Raw genomic sequence first — 26,667 nt, 5'->3', positions numbered from 1 at the left:
CATTAGCATAGAAAAAAAAACATTTCCGGAAGAGATAATTCGACAAAGGCCAGAAGATCAATAGTATTGTATATTGTGTTTGTTTATTTATGTTTAAAGATTTAAAAACTACTTTTTTCAAGGAAGCAAAAAAAAGTGCGAGTTTTATAAAAAGTAAAAATTTTTAATACTGAAGTTTTATACGAGTCCTAAAACGCAAAACGTCAACTTCATCAATTCGAAACACGTGGAAGGAAATTTTCGTTTGTGATTTTTCCCTTGTGCCCAACCGGGTACTGACTTTCGCGCTCGGGTATCAGAAAGGCAGATTTGTTGACCACTCTCTCATGGGTACCATATGAAGTGGGTCAACGTTGCTCCCATAAAAAGGACAGATAGAACTGAGAAGAGAAGGAAGGAACATGCATGCCTTATCCGGGATTAGAACCCGGGACATTTCAGACTTGAGGTTAGGATCCTGACAACCACACAAGCCGGGCAGCTTTTTCCTTGTGATAGACGTTTTTAAAGTGATGTGTTCTGCGTTTTTCGTTTTAGAATTGGGTACTCGAAAAAGTTTTTTTTTTCTTTTCTTTTTATTACTTCTTTTTATTCATGTTTTGTGTCTGTATTAATTTGTTTGTTCCAGAAAGTGGTTGAAATGTCGTTACGTGATAAAGTTCGTTCGAACTATTTGTAACAGCTATTGCGTGCATTGGCAGAGCAGCCTCGAAAGTACTACATTCCAGTCTGAAAGTGGTCCGATAAACTTCTTTCGTTATAATACAGTGATGAATTCTGTTTGCAATGGTCAGGGAACGGTTAAAACGTGTGTTGTTACTAGACACAGAGCTCTAATCACACTGTGAAAAATTCCGGATCAAATTAAGATAGAAAGATTTTTACCAGAACATGCTATGGAACAAAACAATCTGATGTACCGTAATTACTACAGTAATAATAACCGCAAAATCACTGAATCACTCTATTTAAATCTATATATTAATAGGCTAGCAATATTTTGTCTCGCTAAAAACTCCCAAACTACGCAACAGAATTAAACAAATAAGGTGTCGTTTTAAAGGTATTGTTATGTAGATGTGCAATAAGGTCTTAAATTATGAAAATTTCCTTTAATTAATTAATAAAACTAATAATTTAGTTTCAACCAATGAGAATTCAGCAAATCATTTTTCGGGTGGTTCGCATAAGCACTGTTTCCGTAAGCATCGTTTGATTTAAAGCATTTCTGAATTAATAGATTGATAAACAAAAATAAGAGTGGATAAAAAAAACGGAACTGAATTTCTTAAAAAAAGAATTCAATATCTTTAGTTCCTTTGATAAATTTTTAGTTTCATGATAAATTTTTTGTTTCGTTACAATAGAATGGTAATGGCATCGTGCGAATATTCAAACCAAAACAAACTTTCTACAAACAATTATTTTGATTTGAGATTTAAAACGATATCTTAGTTATTTAGTTCTATTTTTATTTATTTAGTGCCTGCTGCCTAAATAAAATGCCTGCTATCAGGCGTCGAAATATCTCTGGCAGACGTCAGAGAAATGAATGGCGGAATTCCAAACGGGAAAGCATTTCTTATTGAGATATATTCTCTGCTACAACTCCAAATTTCTCAGCTACATGAAGAAAAGATAATCAAATTGTGAAGGGGGCAGAGAAGTGAATAAATTTCATAAAGTAATTGATTTCAATATCTGGCATTTTTATTTTGAAATTTAAATTTGCTGAAATGTTTTTATAAGATTGCGAAGCAATATGCAATGGAACTGCGTAGCAGTTCTGGGGGTTGGCGAGCGTAGCGAGCAGGGGGCGGCGCCCCCTAGTAGATATTATTGTAAAAGTTACTGTATAATACGGTGAAAATGGATTTCGCAAATGATGCACCCAAAGTGCCGGTAGTTTATATCGTAATTTGATCTGGAATTTTTTTTAAATGCAGTCACAAAAAATGATTGTAATTTTGATAGTTGGTAAATTCTTTGTGGCGATAAATTTTGATACTTGTGATTAGAAAACGCTTTAAATTTTTATTGTCCTCAATTATGGATATCAATGTGAGATTTAATCTCTCTAGATGATTTGCTTGATTAGAGGTCAACATTTTCATTGACTCTAAGCTATGTGTGGTGATAAGAAAGCGATAAATTCTGCTTGTAGCGGTCTGTCAGGAAACGATCTGGCACTGATCTCCAAAAGAAATTTGAGTGCTCCAGCAAGAAAAAGTTGTGAAATAGTGGTTGAAATCGTGATTACCTTTAAAAGCACCAAAGCTAATTAAATACCAACAATTAAAAGTTTTGTTTATAAAATTTTCATCAACCTCTTTACCAGGGATGGGCAAACTACGGACCGCGGGACAACTGTGGCCCACCGGAAGGTTTTATCCGGCCCGCCGATAGAATTTTAATTTGCCGATCCGTGGCGAATATGAACATCCATTTTCTTGTCTACTTTGTTTTTTTGTTCCTTCTTTTTTAGCAAAGTACTGATGATTTTTTTACTTTCTCTATTTTTGTTCTACAGAACATAAGTTGATGGAAATAGCTAGCACCGACAGTTTCAATTGGTAAAATGTTGAAAGCAGAAGTTCTTTATAGAATAGCTGTTAATTGGCGCCGTCTGAAGCAGTTGTTTCTAAATATGCCAAAGTTTGAGTTTTACAAATCATTACCAAAAACTAGTTTTCCCAACTTTAATATTTCATGCCTAAAAAATCAGTACTATGTTTGCTTCATCCTATATATGTGAACAAGTGTTTTCAACTATGAATCTTTCACTAAAAAACTAAAAAATTTTCAACTAAAAAATCGTAAGTAGACTAACAAACAAACATTTAGCCTCGTTCTCTAAAATAAGTACGTCTTACTTGGAACCTCAATATAAGGAATAAATCGCAATTTCATTCATTTCATTAAACATTTAAATTAAAACTTGAATATCGTTTTTTTTTGTTTGTTTGTTTGTTTGTTTTAGAAGTTCTTACCAAGTCCACCAAACTTTTTTTTTCCTCATTTTTTTGCCCTCTTCCGAAAAGGTTTGCCCATCCCTGCTCTATACAAACTATACAAAGCAAATCTTATTATTCCGTAATTCCATGCGAGTTAAGATTCAGTTTTCCGTATATATAAGAAATGCAAGTATATATAAGAGACTTGTTAACGTAATAGAAACTTTATCCAATCATTTTATCAAATAAACAATAACAAAGGAAAAAAAATTATTGATAATAATAAAAATCAAAAAAAAATAACTTCATTATTATAATTTATAAAAAAAAATGCAGATTGAATCCAGTACATGATTGTCTGAAGAGAGTGGATAAACAATACTTTACATAATTTATTTAGAAAATAGGAATGCAGAAATTAACATCTGAAACCCTCAGGAGTGTAAATTATATTAGAATTGAATATAAATGCTTTCAATACTTTTTTTTAAATTAAAAGAAGTCTTGTATAGGAGAAAAAACGCTTTGAAAACCCCATATCAATTTATGACATCATGTCGTTCACACTTCTAAAAAGAAACGTGTATTTTGGAAGCAGGATATTCAGGAAATCGGAATGTAATCAAACTTATAATTTATTGTAATTTCATTCTTTATATAATATTTTTGTGAAAAGCCGCAAATCGCATAAGTGAATTCAGAAACAGCAATTGTCATATTTGCAACTGCTATTTAAAAAGGTTGGGAGGGGCATCTTTCCTTCCTGTGTTTGTGGAGAACGATTTTCAGAAAAAAAGTAGGTGAACTACAGGGTGATGGCTTCACGACCTGAATTAGAACAAAAGCATTTTAAGCAATTTTTATTACTGATGACAATTCAAGAGATTTCCGAACGGTGTGCTTTCATAACTTCATTTGAATGCTTCAGTAAAAACACGTAAAAATTGTAGGAAAAAAAAATAAAAGCGGAATTTCCTTAGATTTGTTAGAATTTAAAAGCATAAGCATATCTGTTATTATAAAGATTTATGTGTTCGACCCTTTTTTTTATTGATATTAAAAAACAATCGAAAATTGCTAACAATATTCACTGATTTGAGATATGAAAGCGATGTAGAAACGAATTTAATAATTATCCTAATATAATATTGTTTGGATAGTTGTTAAAATGAATTTATGCTTTTTATATGAACCTATGGGTCATTCTCAGAAAAAGTAGGAATTTCGCTGCTGAATTGTGAAAAATTCCTAAATTAAGATTATACTTATTTCTAAGAGAGTTCTGATTTCATGTTATAGTGGTTCAGATCACATGCACAAATTACAAGTAGTTTAAGTATTTAAATAATATTGATGACTTATTTCTTTTTAAAAAAAATCTTGAATTAATTTTATGCCGGAGAAAAAAATATACTAAAATTATGGCATTGTATAGTAATGACATTTCTTCAAAAAGAAAAAAAACATAAATCTAATATATAAAGATTAAATTATACTGTATTTGAAATATTTAGTAATTTTATCGTTCATAGGGTAAAGGTTTACCGAAAATTCTAGTTTTCAAAATTATTGTTCTTATTAACACGCATTTAAATGAAATAGGTGCATTACTCTACGATTACCAAATTTTGCCACAAAAATTCATTACTTAAAATTAGATAAAATTACAAATTTTTCCACATACACCAAATTTTATCACATATTATAAAATCATATTTTATTGTTAATTTTACTAAAATCATTACCGAAGGACTTCGGAAAGAATTACTGGGCTCATTAGTGTTTTTATAGAGCCAGGAACATGGTAAATTTTACAATATTCTTGCAATTTTGATCATGCTTTTTGTTCTCAAAGTGCTTATTACTAGAAAATGTCTGAACTAAAGTAATGATATTGTTACAATCGCACAGATCATACACACAAATTAGTTAAGACATTTAAAATAATATTGCATACTTAAAACACTTTTTATAATTTTTAAAATATTGATGTTTATTCATTTTCTTATACTTATATAATGGCAGAATTATAATTACATAACCATCGTTAAACAGCCAGCCCAATCTTGGATTTGTGACACTAATGTTCAACTCCATAGCCTTGTAATTTTGAACCAATCTAGGGGACAGGGAAACTCCTGGATCACCACCACGAGAGTGTTATGGGAACATGGAGGACTTGGTGACTCGACAGATTTAACGTGCATCAGTCACAATTTACTACACGGGGAGTTTTCGGCCAGCGGGGATCGAACCCACAACCTCTTGAACATGGGCCCAGTGCCAGGTCGGGCACACTAATGTGTTAAGATAATTAAAATATTGATTATTTTAAATAAATAATAAAATATCAATATTATTATAGACATTTAAATTTTTTTGATAAAGAAAACACGATAAAGTATGAAGTTTCTACTAGTTATGATTTAATAATTTTATTTATACCCTTCAAAAAAAGCACATGAAAGTTCATATGGAGAAAATGGGGAATTTCCAAGTTTTGTATTAATTTATAAAAGAGTAAATAAAGCTGTTATCATTTATAAGCAATTTTTTTCATTAGTAATCACAAGAAAACAATAAAAATTTTAATAATACAAACGAAACTCAATTGTTTGAGAAATAAGAGAAATCTAGAAATGAATGTAGTAGAAACCATTAGCCTAATAGAATATTATCAGGACAATTATTAAATTTAAATTTTTATGTCATTGAATTTATATGAACTTAAAACACTATTCTATCTATTGTTTAAAAATGTGATAAAATTTCTTTCTCCTACTCAAAGATAAAAATTATATTTCTGTACAACCTATGTTGTGGGCTGAAAAAAAATGCAACGCTTGAATACCTTGAGCAAGATAATTGTATTTTCACATAGAAACATTTAACGTCATGGTTCAAGAAGTAGATCATGTTTATGGTCATTAAATTAATTTAAACAGGTGTCAGATGATGTTTTAAACTACAAAATCAAAAATAAAAACATACTTTTATTAAATTAACACGCATTTTCTCGATTGATTAGAATTTTCTACCCAAAAACACGGAGTCTTCTCAATCTATATTTACGAAATAAGACGTAAAGTTTCAAACGAATAAAATATTAAAAAAATTTTGTGTGTTCATATTTTTATTTCTAAAGATTATACAACCGATTCCATTGCATTTTTGAATATGTCATTATCATTAAAAATTATATTGGTTTAAATGATAAAAATTTTTGCAAATCTACAAATTGTTAAACTGTATAAAGATAATTTCAAAAAGTTTTTTTTTCTTTTTTTGCATAGAATTATCTTTAGATATACGAAATTTATATATGTTTTCTTTTTTTGTTTGATTCGCTTTAGTTTTATACTAATATAATGAAATATGCAAAAAGTAAAATAATTAGATAAAGGGATTTAAATTTTTGACTTTTTCCTGACTTTTAAGAATATATTTTACATATTGCTCACAGGTCCCAATTATAGGGATCCAAATTTAAGGCTATGTCAATTTTCATGATCAATTTGGAGATCCAAATTTATCGGGAAACATATGTTTATTTAGATAAAGTGCATTTTTATATCGATTTCGTAAAGTAAAGTGTCTTTTTTTTTTTTTTTATTTACTTCAGAACAACCCTTCAATCCTTCCTCTAAAAATATAATTTGCATAAATACTGTAAACAATTGCAAGAAAAAAGAATTGTTAATTTGAATTAATAAATAATTAACTAAAAAAATAACTATAAAATATTTTCTTTTATTTTCATAGATGCAATCTAGTTGAGAGCATAAATTTTGACTTGTACAATACTCAGCTGTTTTCCAAACTTCATGCTTATGTTAAGACACTTCGTCACTTTTTCTGGAAAAGTGTTCTGGAGAAAATATTTTATAAATTTGAAAATTCGTTTTTAAATTTTATTCAGCTTATAATGTTACGAAAGAATTCGTTTTTCATAAATATCTTGATTTGTCATTATTAAACAAAAGACTTAAATCAACCGAATGGAACAATATGCTTTAGCGAGCCGCGATGGCTCAGGGGATAGAGCGTTCGCCTTCCAATGAGATGAACCGGGTTCGAATTCAATGATGGCTGGTCGATACGAATTCCGCATCCGGCTTGCACCAACCACAGTGCTGACTTGAAATATCCTCAGTGGTAGACGGATCATGGGTTAGAGTCCCTTTGCCGTCAGGCAAACCATGGGAGGTTCTCGTGGTCTTCCTCTCTATGTAACGCAAATGCGGGTAAGTTTCTTCAAAAAGTCCTCCAAAATTTTACCCAATGCAGTACCCTTGTCTTCTAGATTGGGTTCAAAATTACAAGGCTACGGAGTTGAACATTAGTAGTCGTAAATCCAAAAAAATTGGGTCGGCTGTTCAACGACGATTATAAAATAAAATAAAATATGTTTTAGCAAAAAACTTAAGCAAATGATTCTGCAAGTATAACGGGCCCATAGGTATAAAGCGAAATCGCTTTCAAATTCAACTTATAAGAAAAAACAACAAAAAAAAACTATTTGCTCTTTTAATATACTATAATAAACTGAAAAGCATTTTGAATTATAAACTTCTATTCAGCTATTACTTTATTTTTCTAAAATTTTGAAGTCCCATTTAATAATAAAATAATAGCAGCTGCAGAGATTTGTTGCAATTCGCACATTAGGGAACATCAGCCTCATGGCTGCATTAAATATTTATTTTATTTGACAGCATTCAATCATCTGTTTATTTTACTTGGCGTTATTTTTGAATAAAATTTTTTCCTGGAACCATAAAGTCAACCCTGAAAACACCCGTATGCAATGACAGTGACGCCTGTGCGTGGGAAAAATTGGTGTGTCACGTGTCACAATTGTAACGTAAGAGTTACAAATTAGTACTATTTATTTTCTTTCCTTCTAAGAAAGTTAAAGTTCACTTTCCCAATTGTTGTATCATTTGAAATCATTCTTTGTAGGTGTTAGAAATCATATTTTGCATATTTACCATAATTTCTGACTCACAATATGTTACTCAGCTTTTTATGTTACTCAGCCACTTACAAAGATGAGAGAACAGGTAATTCGAACTGACAATTCTAAATAGAGTTCTGTATTTGTAAGTCTTTGGGTATCAGAAATTGTGCATGCTTCATAAAAATTTGTCCAAAATGGAATAATTGTGCATTCTACAAATTTTATAATATATTATTTGAGCAAGTTTTAAGCTCAAATTTAGCCATAGTAATGTGTAATCAAATGGTATTATATATATATATATATATATATATATATATATATATATATATATATATATATATATATATATATATATATATATATATATATATATTCTTGCTTTTATGATTTGTCCAAAACTTATTAAGTTTTTTGCTATCAGAAATGAATATTACCCCGAATGAATATAAATCAGCTTTTCAATAATGAACGAAAATATGTGGCCCAATCATACACTAAATTATTATTTTAATTACTTACCAGAAAAATGTTCAACATTTTGTCGATCGAATGTCATAAAATAAAATCATCAAGAACGTTAAGAAATATTTTAAATTCTTAGAACGCGATTTCTAAATAAACCACTGTCCAAACTTATTTTGAAATCAAAATTGCAATATAGACTTTCTTTGATTCAGTTTTTCAATAATGAATGTAAATATGTGTCCTAATTTCACATTAATTTTTTTCTTTTTAATTACTTACCAGAAAATTTTCAAAATTGTGCCGAAAGTCATAAAATAAAATCACTAAGAACCTTAAAAAATATTTTAAATTTTTAGAACATTACAAATTTGATAAGAAGTATAGAAAATATGAATTTTAACCTTTTCAGTTCAAATCCCTTATTGATTAGTTTTTTTTTTCTTTCTTTTTTTTTTCTTGCAACACAAAAGGCTGATGATATAACCTTAATTAGAATTATTTTCAATTTCATTTTGTTTTATTGATTTATGAGCCCTAATGTCGGTAGAGCATTTGAAACAGTGAGTAAAATATTTTCCGTGACTATGATGACCATTTGTATTTTACAAAGTCATTGTTAAAAAATTTTCAAGTGTTTATTAAATTAGTTTACTTTATTCTTTTTAAGATGTTTCACTTTTATTTTCAAAACATACTATTTTAGATCTGTCTCATTATGGCACGCATCATATAGGAATTGAAAAGAACGAGAGACGAAAGGTAATAAACGATAAATCAGCAAATCGTTGAATCTTTGACTTGGCGGACTCGTCATTTGTATGGGTGAAATAGTGATACCCCAAATGAGCAAATCAGCTTATAAATAATTTTTTAAAAAAAGTTTATTATTCCATAATCAACAGTCAAAGATAAACAATTTTTCAAATAATTATTATTTTATTTATTTTATTCATTTACTTTATTTTATTTATTTACTTACCTTATTTATTAAATTTACTTTACTTTATAATTATGAAGACTCAAAACAAGTTGCAACTAACCCGAGCAGAAAATGTTAATTAAACACAATAGATGGCAGCACCAAACATTTTAGAGAAAGTACATCTGTTGAATGAATGAAATCTGTTTTTTATCAGTATTTGTTTGACATGGAGTGTAAGATTTTAGCAAAAAGAAAAGAAAAAAACTACCAAATATGATTTTAAACAAAAACATCCATAAACAGTCAAATAAAATAGTTTAGCAACCATTGAAATATCGTCGCGACTCGGTTATTTAATTTTAGATGAACTGAATGATAATGGAGTTATCAAAAATGAGTTTTCTTTGCCCTATAATCGTGATCTTTCTACGTTTAGTGGAATTCTAATAATCAGTACCGTCTTTACGCATGGGCACACCCGGGCAGTGCCCAGGGGCCCCAGGCACTCAGGGGGCCCTTGAGAATCTTACTTTTTATAAATTGTATTAAAAAAAAAACTAAGAATAAACAACTTTGCATTATACAATTTTTTAAAATAAATCCCAAATAGCAAAATAAGGTTTATTTTCACTCAGCAGAAACCTTCTAATGTAAACCTAAAAAGGTTGGTTATGCGGCTTACGTGTAACCCTTCTAACGTTAAAACGAGATCAGTGGCCATCTGCTCTATTCTACGCACATTACCCTCATCCAAAACCTTGGATAACAACCTTCTATATAAAAACCTTAAATCGTGGTTGACTTAGAGTTTTCAAGCTTGAAAAAAATCCTTTAATAAAGCTTGTCTCAAAGTGAAAATACTCTTAAACCTAGGTCATTATAAGGTTTCTTTGCACAAAGTCTTGCATGCTCAGCTAAAATCCACCTTGTCATGAAATTTTAATGAGCAATGCAGTTTGATCTTATCGTTAGTGTGTGACGTCAGCTAAACCGTCATTATGGACCTAAGTGACCTTATTTAAAAAAAAAGTCTTAAAAAATAATTTGTAATCCTTTTAGGATGAAAGGTTTAAAAACTGCAATATTTTTGCCCTATTAAAAAAAGCTTTTTAGTACAAACACTTTCGTTCGACAATAGGAAGAAAATTCTGACAGAAGGTAGCCGTAAGGTTGCATGCTTTTTGGGATATATACTAGTGTAAAAAGTGCGCATTTTTTTTCTAAGAATAGTGATTGATTACCATGCAAACACCAATAGTTTGAATAGTTTATCACTAGGAAAAATAAAAAGTCAGCCGAAATTTATTTTTCTTCGTTAAAATGAAGTTTTTAGGTGCTCAACTCCCTAAGCGATAATGTCTCTTAATATGCTTGAGATCACCGAAGTCAAGCATCACTGGCTACGGTCAGTGTGAGGGTGGGTAACCACTTGGATCAGTCTGCCTAGGGATCGAAGATGTGCGGTATGGGTCCTCGTTAAACTGTTCTACCGTAAAGTGCTCGACTTCGCGTAGGTCATTGGGCTACCGAAGCGGGGATGCCATCCCCTCATCAGAGGATCAAAATTGGGATGGCATGTCTTCGGATCATCCTCAGGGATGTTTCCCAGACCGTCGCCAATAGCCCGTTGTGCAGCTCCAGTGTGACGTAAATGAACAACAACAACAACAACTAAATCTGGTTGACAACCAACTCTGTTTAGTATTTATAGTTAATTAAAGTAATAATTGAAAGTGTTTCGAATCATACGACAGCAACTTTTAAACTGGTTATGTCTGATGTGCATTGAAAGATGTTTAAATATTGATATTATAATAACTGACTTTTTAATAGTTTGACGAAACAATTCATACGTTTTGAATTTTTTTAATTGCTATACCCTAGCCGCGATGGCTCAGGTGATAGAGTGTTCGCCTTCCAATGAGATGAACCGGGTTCGAATTCAATGATGGCTGGTCGATACGAATCTGCATCCGGCTTGCACAGACCACAGTTCTGACGTGAAATATCCTCAGTGGCAGACGGATCATGGGTTAGAGTCCCTTTGCCGTCAGACTAACCGTGGGAGGCTCTCGTGGTCTTCATCTCCATGTAATGTAAATACGGGTTAGTTCCACTGTAAAAGTACTCCACGAATGCAAAATTTCTCCCGATACTTGATACAAGAGCTCCTTTGTTTTCTATATTGAGTTCAAAAGTAAAAGGCTACAGAGTTGAACATTAGAAGTCGTAAACCCAAAAATTGGGTCGGCTGTTCAATGACGGTTAAAATAAAAAATGAAACAACTGTTTAACCCTTGGCCGGGATAGCCTGGTTTGTAGGGCACTGAGCCCATGTACGTGGGTTCGATCTCTGCCGGCGAAAACTCCCCGTGTAGTAAATGGTGACTGATGCACGTTAAGTCTGTCGAGTCACAAAGTCCTCCATGTTCCCATAACAAGTCATATCTCTGGGGGTACTGATCCAGGAGTTTCCTTGTCTTCTGGATTGGTTCAAAATTACAAGGCTGCGGAATTGAACATTAGTAGACGTAAACCCAAAAATTGGGTTGGCTGTTCAGCGACGGTTACAAAATAAAATACAAAACATTTTTTCAATATCCCTATGCTTTTTAATTTACTTATTTTAATTAGCTTCTTCGTTTTGAAAATTACTTACTATTTGAGGATTGCAATTTGTTAGCATCTCATTTATTTAAGAAAAATTATGCCTAGTTTAAAAATGCTTTATTTTATGTGCATTGAGTTTTTGGGGCTATAAAAATGTGTTTTATCTTTGTTAAAATTATTGCATATCTTAAAAATGCTTAATTTTATGCATGTGAAGTTTTTTAGTTCTATTTTAAACAGTATGAAATGTAATAGGGACCCAAAACATTTCTGTGCCCGGGGGCCCTGCTTGCTATTAAGACGGCCCTGCTAATAATTCAATAATATGGTGATAAAAGTGGGACTCATTGGGTACGGACACTTGGGTAAGATATTTTCTCTAATTAAAAACAGCGAATCTTTCCTATTTTAAGAAATAATACGCATTTGATTGTTTGACAAATCAATTCTATTATCAATTAGCATGTGTATTATTAGCGAGGAAAAAAAGTATTTTCTTATAACAACTTACAAACAACATCAAAAAAAACTGAAAACCGCGTTAGTTATTTTCCTTATGAAATAGAAGGCATTATACAAAGGGTAAAATCAACGGTCGCGACCGATGACAGAACGACTAAACATAACGAGGTACGATTAAAAAATTGTCTGCCAGTCACCTCTCAATCACCACTTTTTGCTCCAAAATAGCAATAATGAAATTTATATGAATATTAATAATATTCAGAAACTTACTTAATTTAACGCTCGTTTGTTACAATTGTATTCAAATTAGAAATGAAACTTGCATTGTTTGTCTACGGTAAGAACTCCCCCCGCCAAAAAGTCTGAGGCTGTCTGCTGCTATGGAAACAAGAATAGCGCATTTCAGGGAGGGTAGCTTCTCCTTATTTTGAGAGAAGCAACTTTATTAGCAAAATATTTTTGAGAGAAAAAGAAATTTTAAGTAGGAGATTGAGCTTTATTCATCACATTCATTTAAAAAATAAGTAAAGAAATATTCCATAAATATTATGTTAATAAAAATTGAACGAAATTCTAGTAAAATTACCATAATGTATGATAACGATATTTCTACAAAAAAAAATTATAATTCTAGTTAGTAAAACCAAAATAGGCAGAATTTTAATACTTTTTTCGTTTTCAAAATTATAGCTCTTAGTTCCACACATTTAGTAAAAAATACTTAACCGAAAAGAAATTTTAACTGAAAAGATAATTTAACCGAATAAATGGTTTTTGTGCCATTCTCTAAGGTACCATGAAAAAAATTTAAAATATTACCACATTAACTAAATGTTATCACATATTTTATAACCATATTTCATTGCTAATTTTACCAAAATCATTTTTAAAGCGCTTCGATAAAAATTCCCAAACTTTCTGGTGTTCTCATAGAGCTAGAAACACGTTAAATTGTACCATATTTTTGTAGTTTTGACCACATTCTTTTGCAAGCGTATTTTAAAATAAATTGTTGAAAATATATTTTTTGGCATTATAAACTGATTCAATGTTAGATAAAAATTTATGTATTTCATATGAAAAGTAAATATTGCCTATTTCAGATTATTTCAAGAGTAAAAATAATTTATAATGTTTTATAGAATAATATGATCAAAAATTTGCAACTGCATATACTTTACTACTAATTCAATGACATATTTACTAACTAACAATTGCAGTTTTCTTTATAAGTGATTCTAGTAATTAACAATAATGTATAGTAAATTAACCAATTTTGCTATTAATTTAATATATATATATATATATATATATATATATATATATATATATATATATATATTCACATCAACCAACGAATTGCGTCGTTACAAATTGACAATAAGACTTTACTGTTTTGTAAACCTGTTTCTGTAAACCACTTGCTAGAAGAACCAGAACCTTATAGAATGATACAGTTTAGGATTGCTTTCCCCCAAATCCTTCCAACCTTGTTTGTTCGAAACCACTGGAAAGTGGTTAACGATAAAATAAGCCGCTGAATCTTTCAATTTCGAATCACCATGCCAATCGGCTAGTTGTAAAATATCGCAAACGATATCGGCAACATCATCAAGAAACTCATCAGACGAAAGTTTGGACTGTAACATATCAGAACAAGATTCTCTCAGAATAGGCACATCATATTTATCGCCTAGCGAATAAAGGGACATCACAGTATCTATTGTACCACCTTCTACTTCTCCAGTGTAAAGATACTTTAAAAACTTAACAAATGGGGGTGTAGGACAGTCAGTAATGGTGATAGAGTTGGTTGAGGACTCAAGGCACACATGTTCCATCATTGCCTTGAAAACGGGAGAGCGAGCACAAAGTATGAACTTATGAACACGAAGAGTATCTTCACCAATACGAATTTCCAGATCACACAATTCCCCAGAAGTATAGAGCGATCCCATATCTTCACTCAATTTTTTTAGGTATTGCCCGTTTCTCGGTATTATCTCTAATGCTCTGCCATTTTCTTTTGTATCTTGAACAGAAGTATTTATACTGGGAAATGAAAGTTTAATAGTTGAATCTTCATAAAGATTTATCCTAAATTGAAAGACATATGCCTCGCGGTTGAAAAGTATTGGATGTAACGAATGAATTTCAAATATTTTCATAGACGTTCCAAGTTCAAGACACTGATCAGGACAACTTACTTTATTTTCAGGAACATCCCTATCTATAAGGCAAGCACTAAAAGTCATTTTCGGTCCACTTCGCCCCTCATAACCATACGAAAAGAGGAAGAATTTTACTATTGGGCTGTATTGACGACTTGGCCTATCGGGCACGATTGCCAATTGACAGCCAGAAATATTTCTGTATGGTAAAATTTCACAATATGGACTCCAATGCGACTCCATAAAATCTACTTTATCAAAATACCACTCATAAAAAAATTCATTTTTGCCAAGTTTTTGGCATTTAGTTTCACCAATGTAGTACTCCATACCTTTTAGTTTCTTCCAAACAGTTTTTTTTTAATTCTTTTAAACTAACATTTCCAAACTGTGAAATAAACTTCAATTGATAAAAAAGAAAACGTGTAAAAGAACCCTGAGTAATAAAAGATTAGATAAAAAAAAAAGGCTGAAATGCAATCGAATATTAAGTGAAATCTTATGATAATATTTACAGATATTACTCACTTAGACAAGATATAATAGGAAAAAAATGGTTTCACTACTGTCATTATATTTTTTATTCTACTTAATGCCTCATATCATTGAAAAAATAATTTCTATCAGAAAGAAAAAATTTTAAAAAACAAGTTTTATTTATTTCACTTTCACAATTAGAAAAGCTAGTTTTGTTTCACACAAATTATAAATTACTTTATTACTTCAAATACTTCTTATAAATCCTTATAATACGATTTAAAAATATGATTGACGCATTTTTGTATTCATTATAAAAACTCGGCAAATCTTTGCATGTTCGCTCTTTCTTTCACTTTAGGTCAATATTTAACTTCAAAAATTATGCAAGATGAAAATTTTGAGTTGATATTCGTTTGGAACCGCACAATATCAACGCTTAGAGGAAAAATTGATGAATCTCTCATCTTGAATAATCTCGATGATTTTGTTCTACAGAATGTTGATCTTATTGTGGAAGTCGCTCACCCCTCTATTACTAGATCTCATGGAAAAGTCATTTTACAGCACTGCAACTACATGGTATGAATGTTTGTTCGACCAATTTCTGGAATAAGAAAACTATTATTAAATTCTACTACAAAACAAAACAAATAAATTATATGCAATTCACATTCACATTTCTTATAATCGCCATTTTACTAAATATCCATTTAAAGTAATATCTATGAGTCTACTAACAGTACTAAATCTTTTATGATAATCATTGCGTAATAATGTACAAATTTATAAAATTAGTACTGAGTGGTAGCGATTTGCACTGTCGTGACACAAGTCTTTGGTTCGATCATCGGGCCGGTCAAGGTTGACTCATCCTTTCATCCCTTTAGTGGATCGATGAAATAAGTACCAACCATGCTTGGGAACTGTGACGTTGGGCTAACCACCCAACCGGAACATCTGCTCTTGCACCCCAGAACCCAAATGTCAAGAAAACTGAGATGGGCACAGAAGGCCTTGGCCCTCTATGGGCTGTTGCGATACTGAGTTTCGTTTTATAAAATTTGTAATAACATTCATAGTCAATTTCTGAATCATTGAAACTATTATCAATGTTATAAAATGTGTAATAGCATATAATAGTCAATTCCAAGGTGGTGTAACTTATCAAACAGAACTATAAACAAGCAAACTATTTGTTTTATTTTAAAACAAAAAAGTTATACGTATACAATTTGCATGTCGGAAACAGTTCTTATCGTCTTCACTTTATTTAATATCTATTTAAAGTAATATCTTCATGTTTCTTAAAATTACTAAATTCTTTCAGTTTAAATATGGTTGAAAAAAAATACAAAGTTATGAAATGAGTAATAGCATTAATAGTTAATTTCTGGATTATGGTAACGTTTATCAAGTTTTATTGAAAAACAAAACAACATTTATATGCATGCAATATGCATTTGCATTTCGCTTAATCTCCACTAAATATCTATTTAAAGCAATATCTACTTGTATAATAAGAGTACTAAATTCTTTTCCAATAAACATGACTGAAATAATGTGCAAAGTTTTAAAATGATAAATAACAATCATAGTTAATTTCTAAAACAAAGAAATTGTTACCATTGCTTCTTGCCAAACAAAAAACAATTGATGCGTACGCAATTTGCAATTATATTTCTTTTCGTCTCCACTTAATTTAATACCTATTTAAAGCAATATCTATGTGTCTACTAAAAATATTAAATTATTTTATGATAAACATTGTTGAAATAAGATACAAAGTTATAAAATGAGTAATAACATTGATAGTCCTTTTCTAGAGTGTGATTTCTATTATTATGTTTTACTGCAAAAGAAAAAAAATACATACGTGTGCAATGTGCATTTGCATTTTATTTCATCTGCACTTAATATCTAAGGCATTATCTATGTGTCTACTAAAAGTACTAAATTCTTTTCTAATAAACACGGTTGGAATAAAGTGCAAAGTTATAAAATGAATAATAAGTAATTTTCTAAAACCTGAAAACTATTAACACTGTTTATGGCAATTTATGGCAAAACAAAACAAAAATTATGTATTTGTTATTTACATTTACGTTTTTGTCTTCTCTTAATTTAATATCTATTTAAAGCAATATCGGTATGTCGATACTAAAAGTATTAAATTCTTTTATAATGAATATGGTTGCAATAACATAAACCAGTTATAAAATGAGTAAAAACATTAATAATCAATTTCTAAAACATGGAAATTATTAAGAAATTTTATTGAAAAACAAAATTAAAATGTATGCAATTTGCATCTGCATTTCTTTCCGTCTCCATAGGTCTACTAAAAGTACAAAATCCTTTCATGATAAATATAGTTGAAATAAGTTAGAAAGTTATGAAAATGAGCAATAACATAAGAAAATAGTTTTTCAAGTGTATTTTATGAGTGATTTGGATCAATAAAATCAACTGAATTTTGTTGATTAATTTTAAACAAATATTTGAATTACACTATATGAAGTTCCTTTGAACTTCTAAGGAAAAAATGGGGAAAGATCTGTATATATATTTCTCTTATACGGCGACAAAAAAAAAAGCCTCATTACAACTCCCCGAATGACAACACTAAAAAATAGTACATATAACCGCAAAACTTATCTCAAAGAGCTGAAAAAACTTTAAAGTTTCAGTTCCTTGTAAAGGTATTAAATATGCTACTTACTATCTGACCGAGATACCGTTACCATTTTCAACTTATAAAAATATTTTACAAGTTGGCGAAAATGACACTATAAATACTTTATTTTAAAAAGTTCAGTTTTGACTTTAATTATGAAGAAAAGCGCATATCGATACTTTTTTATCTACATAATCTTTGATAACTATAAGTTGGGTTAAATTAAGAATCCTGATTTTAAAATATGCCGTTAATAGCAATTTGTTCATACTTAATCATTAGGAAACATCAACCTTAAAAGCTAATTACTGAAACAAAATAATAATTTAGGTTCATAATGATATTTGGAATTATACAATTGCTTATTGATATTTAAATAAATTTAAGATAATATGATTTATAGATATTTAATTAAATTTAAGATAATATAATTTATCGATATTTAATTTCAAAAGAATATAATTTTAAAAAAATCATAAATATTTAGAATAACTACATTAAAAAATATGTTATGAAATTAGGAGAATTTTGACTATATACTATATATTTTATTTATACTTTTTTTTACGCTTTTATTTTCTTTGACTTTATCCATTTTTAGTTTCTTCGCCTGCCTTTCTTTTTGCAGTAACGAGGTGATTTCTATTTAGATGGTGAATTTTTATAAAAGTTCTTAACGATAGAATAAACGTATTGCTGTTTTATATTAACTGTCTCATTTCGTTTGCAATTCGTTGAATCCATTCTTTACATAGTTGTTCATTTACTTTGGGGAACACGTGGAAAATTATATTTTTTCTTTTTGTGTTTCTATCAGGATTTTTGCAAGTTGCAATCGCGCAAACTGGCATTTCATTAATAGTTTTGAATTTTTGTAAATTCACTGCAATAAACTGAGGAAAATCATTTCATAAAACAACAAATGTCTTGGAATATGTCACAAAAAGGAATGCTCCAATATTAGTTAGACCGAACGCTCCGTTCTTGAAGTAAAAGTGCAAGCTTCGCGCCACAGTGACGTCACTGGAGAAAATCGGAGGTTTGGCGCGGCGAGAGTTTCTTCAAAGGAGCGAACCAGCCCTTCTATTCTCCTAGCCATGAGTAGGGCCACCCAAGGCGTGAAGGCCACTCCATTATGTCCAGCTAAAGTCTGTAGGCACCGGAGCTAAGTCAGTCTTCCACCGCAAGCACGTATAGGTATAACTTTTTCATGGGTGGTGTTCAAAATTTCATTTTCAAGTAGTAATAGGAAATGAATTAATATAATAAAAAAATACTGAGAAGGTGATTTTCTTATACCATATCTCTTCGTAGTTCAGTAAAATTAGATTTTTTCTTCGGAAACATATTAAGTCTGATATTTTTTTCTATAGAAAGCTATTCTATGTTATTATGAATGATAATTAAAAACTCCCCTACTTTCCTCTGATCGCTTTCCTATTTTTTTTTTCGAAGGAAATAGTGGAGATTTGTGGGGAATTTCGTCTTGACAAGCAAGTAAAGCATGTTTTCCTTTTTATGTTTTTCCTCTGAATTGAATGAGACTAGTCCCGAAGCGATCGGGCTAAACGTTTAGAAGTTATAAGGTTTTTTTTAATGGATAAAAAAGTACTATTTGGTACTTGTACCCATTTACCCATCTGGTATTGCTGTTTAAACAAGTAAGACATTGTTTCTATGCATTCTTGTATAGAGAGAATCGTTTCTATGCATTGCAAGATTGTTTCTATGTATTGCAAGAGTTCTTATGTATTGATCAGTGCTTCTTTTGAAACATACTTATGTATACAATTATACTTATACATACTTATGTATACAATTAATAGATATCCATGAACTATCTGAAGACGTTATGTAAATTTTCCGATGCAATTTCAGCGTTAAATTTTATGAGACCAATCCCAAGGCAATCGGACTAGTCGATTAGAAGTTATAAGCATTTTATGTACGAAGAGTATAATCTTGTACGGCAACTAATTAACATGTCTTACATTGCACTACAGACAAGTGAAGTATTATGCATTTTTCTCGTTTAATTGAATGGGGCCAAAAACGAATAAAAAACACGCTAATATTGATTTTTTTTTAATTTCCATAAAACGTACTATTTTTGAATTACACCTATTATAAAGGAAGCCTTGTAACTTCAAATATAGTTATTCCATATACTCGAATTTTATCTCATCCAATTATGCAAAAAAAAAAATTTCATCGGAAAATGTATCTTATATGTTCAGATAGTCCATATATAGAAAAATAAAAAGTGTACAACACAATGACAAAAATGGCGCTTTTTATGCATAAAACCGCTTTTAAACCATTTGCTTTACTGACGCGTGTATAGATGAATTCGATTCAGCGTAAAATAATACATAGGAAACAATGTCCCACTTACTTAGGTTACACTCTCAGATGTATTATTGGTACAAGTACAAATTTGTACTTTTTGTACATAAAGCCCTAATAATTTTTGAGCTAGTTCCATCGTCTCAGCATTGTTACCATGCAAGTCAACGTGAAAAAATACATAAGAAAAAAATGCCTCACTTGCCTGTTTGAAACGCGTAAATGAAAATTGGGGCAAAGGAAAATTAAACTTCTGATTTTTGGAAATTAAAAAGTCATCGACAAATGTCCCATTCAACTCAGGACAGAGAAAATTAATTATAAACCTAGAAGATAAATGGTATAAACGCTGAAGCCAATCAATAACGAAAAACCCGCATTTAAAAGTAACTTGAGTATAAAATTTGAGGTTTAATAACGTAAAGAGACTTTTATTAAATTTCTATAATTAAATTGAACTGAAAATGGAAGCAATTATATATTTTAATTATTCTTCGGATGTCTGCAGGAAAAATTTCACTTTTATAAACTCCTGAATCAAGTCTTGGTGGGAAATTTGTCTTCGTGGGGAATTTTGATGGAACTAACCCACATTTACTTTACATGAAGAGGAAAACCTCCCATGGTTAGCCTGACAGCAAGGGGACAGATACATGATTCGTCTACCATTGAGGATATTGAACGTCAGAACTGCGGTCGGTGAGAGCCAAAATGCGGAATACGCATCGACAAGCCATCGCTGGGATTCGAACTCTGGTGGCCTTATTGGGAGGCAAGTGCTCCACCCCCTGAGCCACTGGCTCTTGTAAAGCTTTTGGCACGAAATCAACGTAAGCTTTATTTTTTGCGTTTTTGTCCCCTCCTCTCCGAAAAAAATTTCGAATTTATGCTTAGTTTGTGTCAATTCATTAGCATTTTTTTTTTTTTTTTTTGCAATAATCCTATCCGCGGACATACTGATGAACATTTTTTTTTTTGAAATATTGGATTTTTCAAAAAAGATAAATAAATAAATAAAAAAAAATTAAATAAATAAAAATAAGTAAATAGTAAATAAATAACTTTTGCCTCAATTACAAATTAACAATCCCAAAATAGATGTTTTATAAAAATAAAAAAAAGAGTTTATTTTCAAACACTGTTTTTCAAGGACTATAATATTTGTTTTTTCCCTTTCCGTTTATTTCTCTTAGAATGATTACTTTATCAGAAACAAAAAAATAATGAATTGTGCCAAACTTATTTTTTTCTTTCAATTATTATTTATGTTTCTTCAAATCAAAGCTTTTAAGCAATTTAAGATGTTACCGTTCAAATTTAAAAGCTTAAAATTCATGGCAGAGACAAAACACTTCACTTCTAAAATTTATCTAAATGTAAAATTTCTTTGCAACCAAATTTCAATGAAAATGACATTGAATTTAAAATAATTTGTTTCATTTGAATTACTTACTTGTTTCATTTTTACTTTTTTAAGTAATTCAAATGTTTTAATTTTATATACATTAAGTAAAAGTATTTAAAACAGAGCATATTTTCCGGTGTCAACCTGCTGATTTGTTTAATTATTGTATATTTATTACTTTTCAGATTGAAAACAAATTTGTTTCATTTTCTTAATCATATGTTTAGAGTTACTGCTTGTCTAAAATTTAGTATCTTTTCATTTTTAATAACAGTTACTTTGTAACAAACATAACAATGTAACGGTTATAAAAATTTAAAGGAAAACTAATTTATGAAATAAATTGGCACTTGAAATTTAATCTAGTTTCAAACTTCACACACATTGAATAAAATCTGAACATACTTCCAAGTCTTTTAAAGTAAATAAATAAATCATTTTTAGAATAAAACGTGTGGACTCAAATGTAGAATGGAAATTATTCATAAAAATTGAATAAAATATTAATTAATATTAATATTAATTAATGTATGAAAAAATATTTCATTAACATGTTGAATGCCACGCTCATTTTACGTGACTTGCCCGTCTGGCCAAAATGATTTTCTCAGTATGTATTGCATTAATTTCTTTGAACCATTTTAGTACCGATAATAATGGAAAAAAAATTTAAAGCATTCAAAATTTACTCGAATTATGTGCTTCTAGTAATCTTGGCTCCGCCGGTCAGCGGTGACACGCGAAGTGCTACGAACAAACTCAGTGCCGGTGATCCACAAGGCATTCAACGCGTTAAATTAAAATTAAAATATATTTAAATATTATACTAACTGTTCTGAAAGCTAGAAATATTGAACGAAATTTGAGAGCATATTAAGAAAAGTTTCGTACGGAAATGTCAGGAAAGAATGTGATTTGAGAGTTCCCCTCAAAATTCTGAGAAATTTTTCCACTGAAGCATTTATTACCAAATTCGCAAACAAGTTTTTTTCTCTTCCAAAGTCTTTCAATAATGAACGGAAATATGTGTCCTAATTTTACATTAATGTTTTTAATTACTTACCAGAAAATTTTCAAAATTGCGTCGAATGTCATAACTTAAAATCACCAAGAACGTTAAAAAATATTTAAAATTTTTTGAACGCGATTTCTAAATAAACCGATGTTCAAAACATATTTTAAAATCAAAATGTCAAAAGAGACTTACGACTCAGCTTTTCAATAATGAACGGAAATATGTGTCCTAATTTTACATGAATTTTTTTTTAATTACTTACCAGAAAATTTTCAAAATAGTGTCGAATGTCATAATAGAAAATCACCAGCAACGTTAAAAAAATATTTAAAATTTTTTGAACGCGATTTCTAAATAAACCGATGTTCAAAACATATTTTAAAATCAAAATGTCAAACGAAACTTTCTTCGACTCAGCTTTTCAATAATGAACGAAAATATGTGCCCTAAATATACACTTAAATAATAATTATTTTAATTACTTACCAGAAAAATTTTCAAAATTGTGTGGAATGTCATAAAATAAAATTACCAAGAACGTTAAAAAGTATTTTAAGTTTTTAGAACGTTACAAATTTGATTAGAAGTATAAAAAATATGAATTTTTACATTTTCAGTTCAAATAACTTATTGAAAAATTTTTTTTTTTATTTTGGCAACAAAAAAGGCTTATAATATAACCTTGATTAAAATTATTTTCTATTTTATTTTGTTTATTGATTTACGAGCTTTAATGTGGGTAGAGCATTTGAAACAGTGAGTTCAATATTTTCCGTGACTATGATGACCTTTTGTATTTTACAAAGTCATCGTTAAAAAATTTCAAGTGTTTATTTAATTGGTTTACTTTATTCTTTTTAAGATGTCTTACTTTTAATTTTAAAACATACTATTTTATCTGTGTCACTATGGCAATCCCACTATGGCACGCATCATATAGGAATTGAAAAGAACGACAGAAGAACGATAGCAAACAATAAATCAGCAAATCATAATTTGTATGGGTGAAATAGTAATACTCCAAATGAACAAATCAGCTTATAAAAAATTTAAAAAAAAGTTTGTTATTCCCTAATCAACAATAAAAGATATACAATTTTTTAAATAATTATTATTTTATTTATTTTAATCATTTACTTTATTTCATTCATTTACTTACCTTATTTATTAAATTTACTTTACTTTATAATTTCGAAGATTCAAAAAAAATTGCAACTTACCCGAACATAAAATGTTAATTAAACACAATAGATGGCAGCACCAAACATTTTAGAGAAAGTATATCTGTAGAATGAATTAAATCTGTTTTTTATCAGTATTCGTTTGGCAGGGAGAGTAATATTTTAGTAAAAAGAAGAAAAAAAACCTACCTAATATTATTTTAAACAAAAACATCGATAAACAGTCAAATAAAATAGTTTAGCAACCATTGAAATATCGTTCGCAACTCGGTTATCTAATTTTTGATGAATTAAATGATGATGGAGCTATCAAAATGAGTTTTCTCTGACCTATATCGTGATCTTTCTACGTTGAGTGGAATTTTAATAATTCAATAATATGGTGATAAAAGTGGGACTCATTGGGTACGGACATTTGGGTAAGATATTTTATCGAATTAAAGATAACGAATCTTTCCTATTTTAAAAAGTAATGCGCATTTGATTGTTATGACAAATCAATTATATGATCAATTATCATGTATATATTAGCGAGGAAAAAACGTACTTTCTTATAACAACTTACAAACAAACAAAAGAAAGAAACTAAAAACACAGCGTTAGTTATTTTTCTTATGAAATAAAAGGTATTATACAAAGGGCAAAATCAATGGTCGCGACTGATGGCAGGGCGACCAAACATAACAAGTTGCGATTAAAAAATTGTCTGCCAGTCACCTCTCGATCACTACTTTTTGAGGCCGAAATAATAATAATGAATTTTATATGAATATTAATAGTATGCAGAAACTTACTTAATTTAACGCTCGTTTGTAACAATTGTTTTCAAATTAGAAATGAACTTTGAAAAGTTTGTCTTTCGTAAGAACTCCCCCCGCCACAAGGGCCGTCTGAGGCCGTCTGCTGCTATGGAAACGAAAATAACGCATTTCAGGGAGGGTAGCTTCCTTTCACTCTAGAAACAAGTGATTTAAGTTTGAGACTTTAGTTGGAAAGTACTATTATCTCACATGTCAGTTAGGATAATTATCTCAATAATTACGAAATATCAAAATGAAACTTTTCTTAATTTTTAAAAGAAAAGAGAGATTAACGATAAAAACTTAGATCAATAAAACTTCAAAAAATATCAATTATTCTAAATTACTGTTGGCTTGGAGGATTATGTCTTTCTTCATTATTCATTATTTATAAGCACAAACTACATGTTTAATAAGTTTTGAATGCATTTGTGATTAAAAAAACATTTTTCCGTTAATCTTTCTTCCCCTGAGATTCGAAAAATGTTAGAAAATGTTGAATGAGAAATACAAACAGAAGAGAAGTATCACAGTTTATCCTTTATGTGACATAGTGCTTAAAGTGAATTTATAAGCAACTAAATATGCATAGTGTTTTTAAGAAATGCACATGATACGTGATGCAAAAAAAGTCGTAATTAATATGAAATATTTATATTTCAGAATGTAAATTCCTTAAAAATAATATATCATAAAAAGTATTTTACTAGACATAGTTTGCTCTTTTATTGAGTTACAGTTGGTTTCGTGATTTATTGTTTCTATGAATATTTTTGACAGATAATTTTCCAAAACATTTAATTTGAGAGGAAAAGTAACTTTATTAGGAAAACATTTTGAGAGGAAAAGAAATTTTAACTAGGAGAGCGAAATTCTAATAAAATTACCTTAGAAATATAGTAATGATATTTCTACTGAACAAATTATAATTTCAGTTAATAAAACCAAAATAGGCATCAGTATGCAGTAGGCAAAAGCAAGCGAAATAGGTGGTTTAGTAATTTTTCCGTTCATACAATTCTGGTTTTCAAAAGTATAGCCCTTACTACCTCACATTTAGTAAAAAATACAAAACCGTAAAGATAATTTAACTGAAAATTTAGTTTAACGGAATAAATTCTTTTTGTGCCATTCTCTAAGGTACCACGAAAAAATTTGAAATTTTAACACTTTAACTAATTGTTATCACATATTTTAAAACCATATTTTATTATTAATTTCACCAAAATAATTATCGAAGCGCTTCGATGAAAATTCCCTGATTTTCTCATAGAGCTAGAAACACTGTAAATTGCACCATATTTCGATAGTTTGGATCATATTTTTTTGCAATTGTATTTTGAAATAAATTGTAGAAAATATATTTTTTGGTATTATCAATTGATTAAATGCTAGATAAAGATTTATTTATTTACCTGTTGTCTTTTTCAGACTATTTTAGGGTAAAAATAATTTTAAATGTTTTATAGAATAATAAGATCAAAAATTTGTAAGTGCATATACTTTACAATTAATTCAATTTTATATATTTTTAAATTTTATTCAATTACTTTTTACAATTATTCAATTTTCTATAATATATTTTTACATATTATTACACATTCAATTACATATTTACTAACAAACAATTACAGTTTTCTTTCTAAATAATTTCTAGTAATTATCAATAATGCATAGTATAGAAATTTAACCAATTTTACTATTAATTTACTATATATATATATATATATATATATATATATATATATATATATATATATATATATATATATATATATATATATATATATATATATATATATATATATATATATATATATATATATATATATATATATATATATATATATATATATATATATATATATATATATATATATATATATATATATATGTACACATCAGCCAAAGAATTGTGTCGTTATAAATTGACACTAAGTATTAACAGTTTTGCAAACCTGTTTATGCAAACCACTAGCTACAAGAACGAGAATATTAGATATCAGTTCAGAATTACTTTTCACCAAATCCTTCCAACCTTGTTTGCTCGATACCACTGGGAAGTGGTTAACGATAAAACTAGCAGCTAAATCTTTCATTTTTGAATCACCATGACATTCGGCTAGTTGTAAGACATCGCAAACTATGTTAGCAACATCATCCACAAACTCATCAGACGAAAGCTTGGATTGTAACATTTCAGAACAAGATTCTCT

The 26,667-nt window shown here is 29.4% G+C and overlaps 1 protein-coding gene across 2 annotated transcripts in view; it reads left to right on the top strand.

The window, feature by feature from the left end:
* Positions 1-12,223: 12,223 nt before the first annotated feature.
* Positions 12,224-26,667, top strand: part of LOC107452582 (aspartate dehydrogenase domain-containing protein) — a 43,119-nt gene continuing 28,675 nt past the window's right edge. The window contains exon 1 of one of the 2 annotated variants that reach the window (XM_087163934.1): positions 12,224-12,279. In XM_087163934.1, the coding sequence (XP_087020060.1) occupies positions 12,240-12,279 (40 nt within the window). In that variant the 5' untranslated portion in view covers positions 12,224-12,239. Of the gene's footprint in view, positions 12,280-23,931; positions 24,071-26,667 lie in introns of those variants that run through there. The other variant, XM_071186017.2, reaches the window with a different exon arrangement.

This window comes from Parasteatoda tepidariorum, chromosome 5 (genome assembly GCF_982258835.1).
Source record: "Parasteatoda tepidariorum strain Cologne lab strain chromosome 5, Ptep-v5.0, whole genome shotgun sequence".
NCBI lineage: Eukaryota > Metazoa > Arthropoda > Arachnida > Araneae > Theridiidae > Parasteatoda > Parasteatoda tepidariorum.
This window is presented reverse-complemented; position numbering and strand designations above follow the sequence as displayed.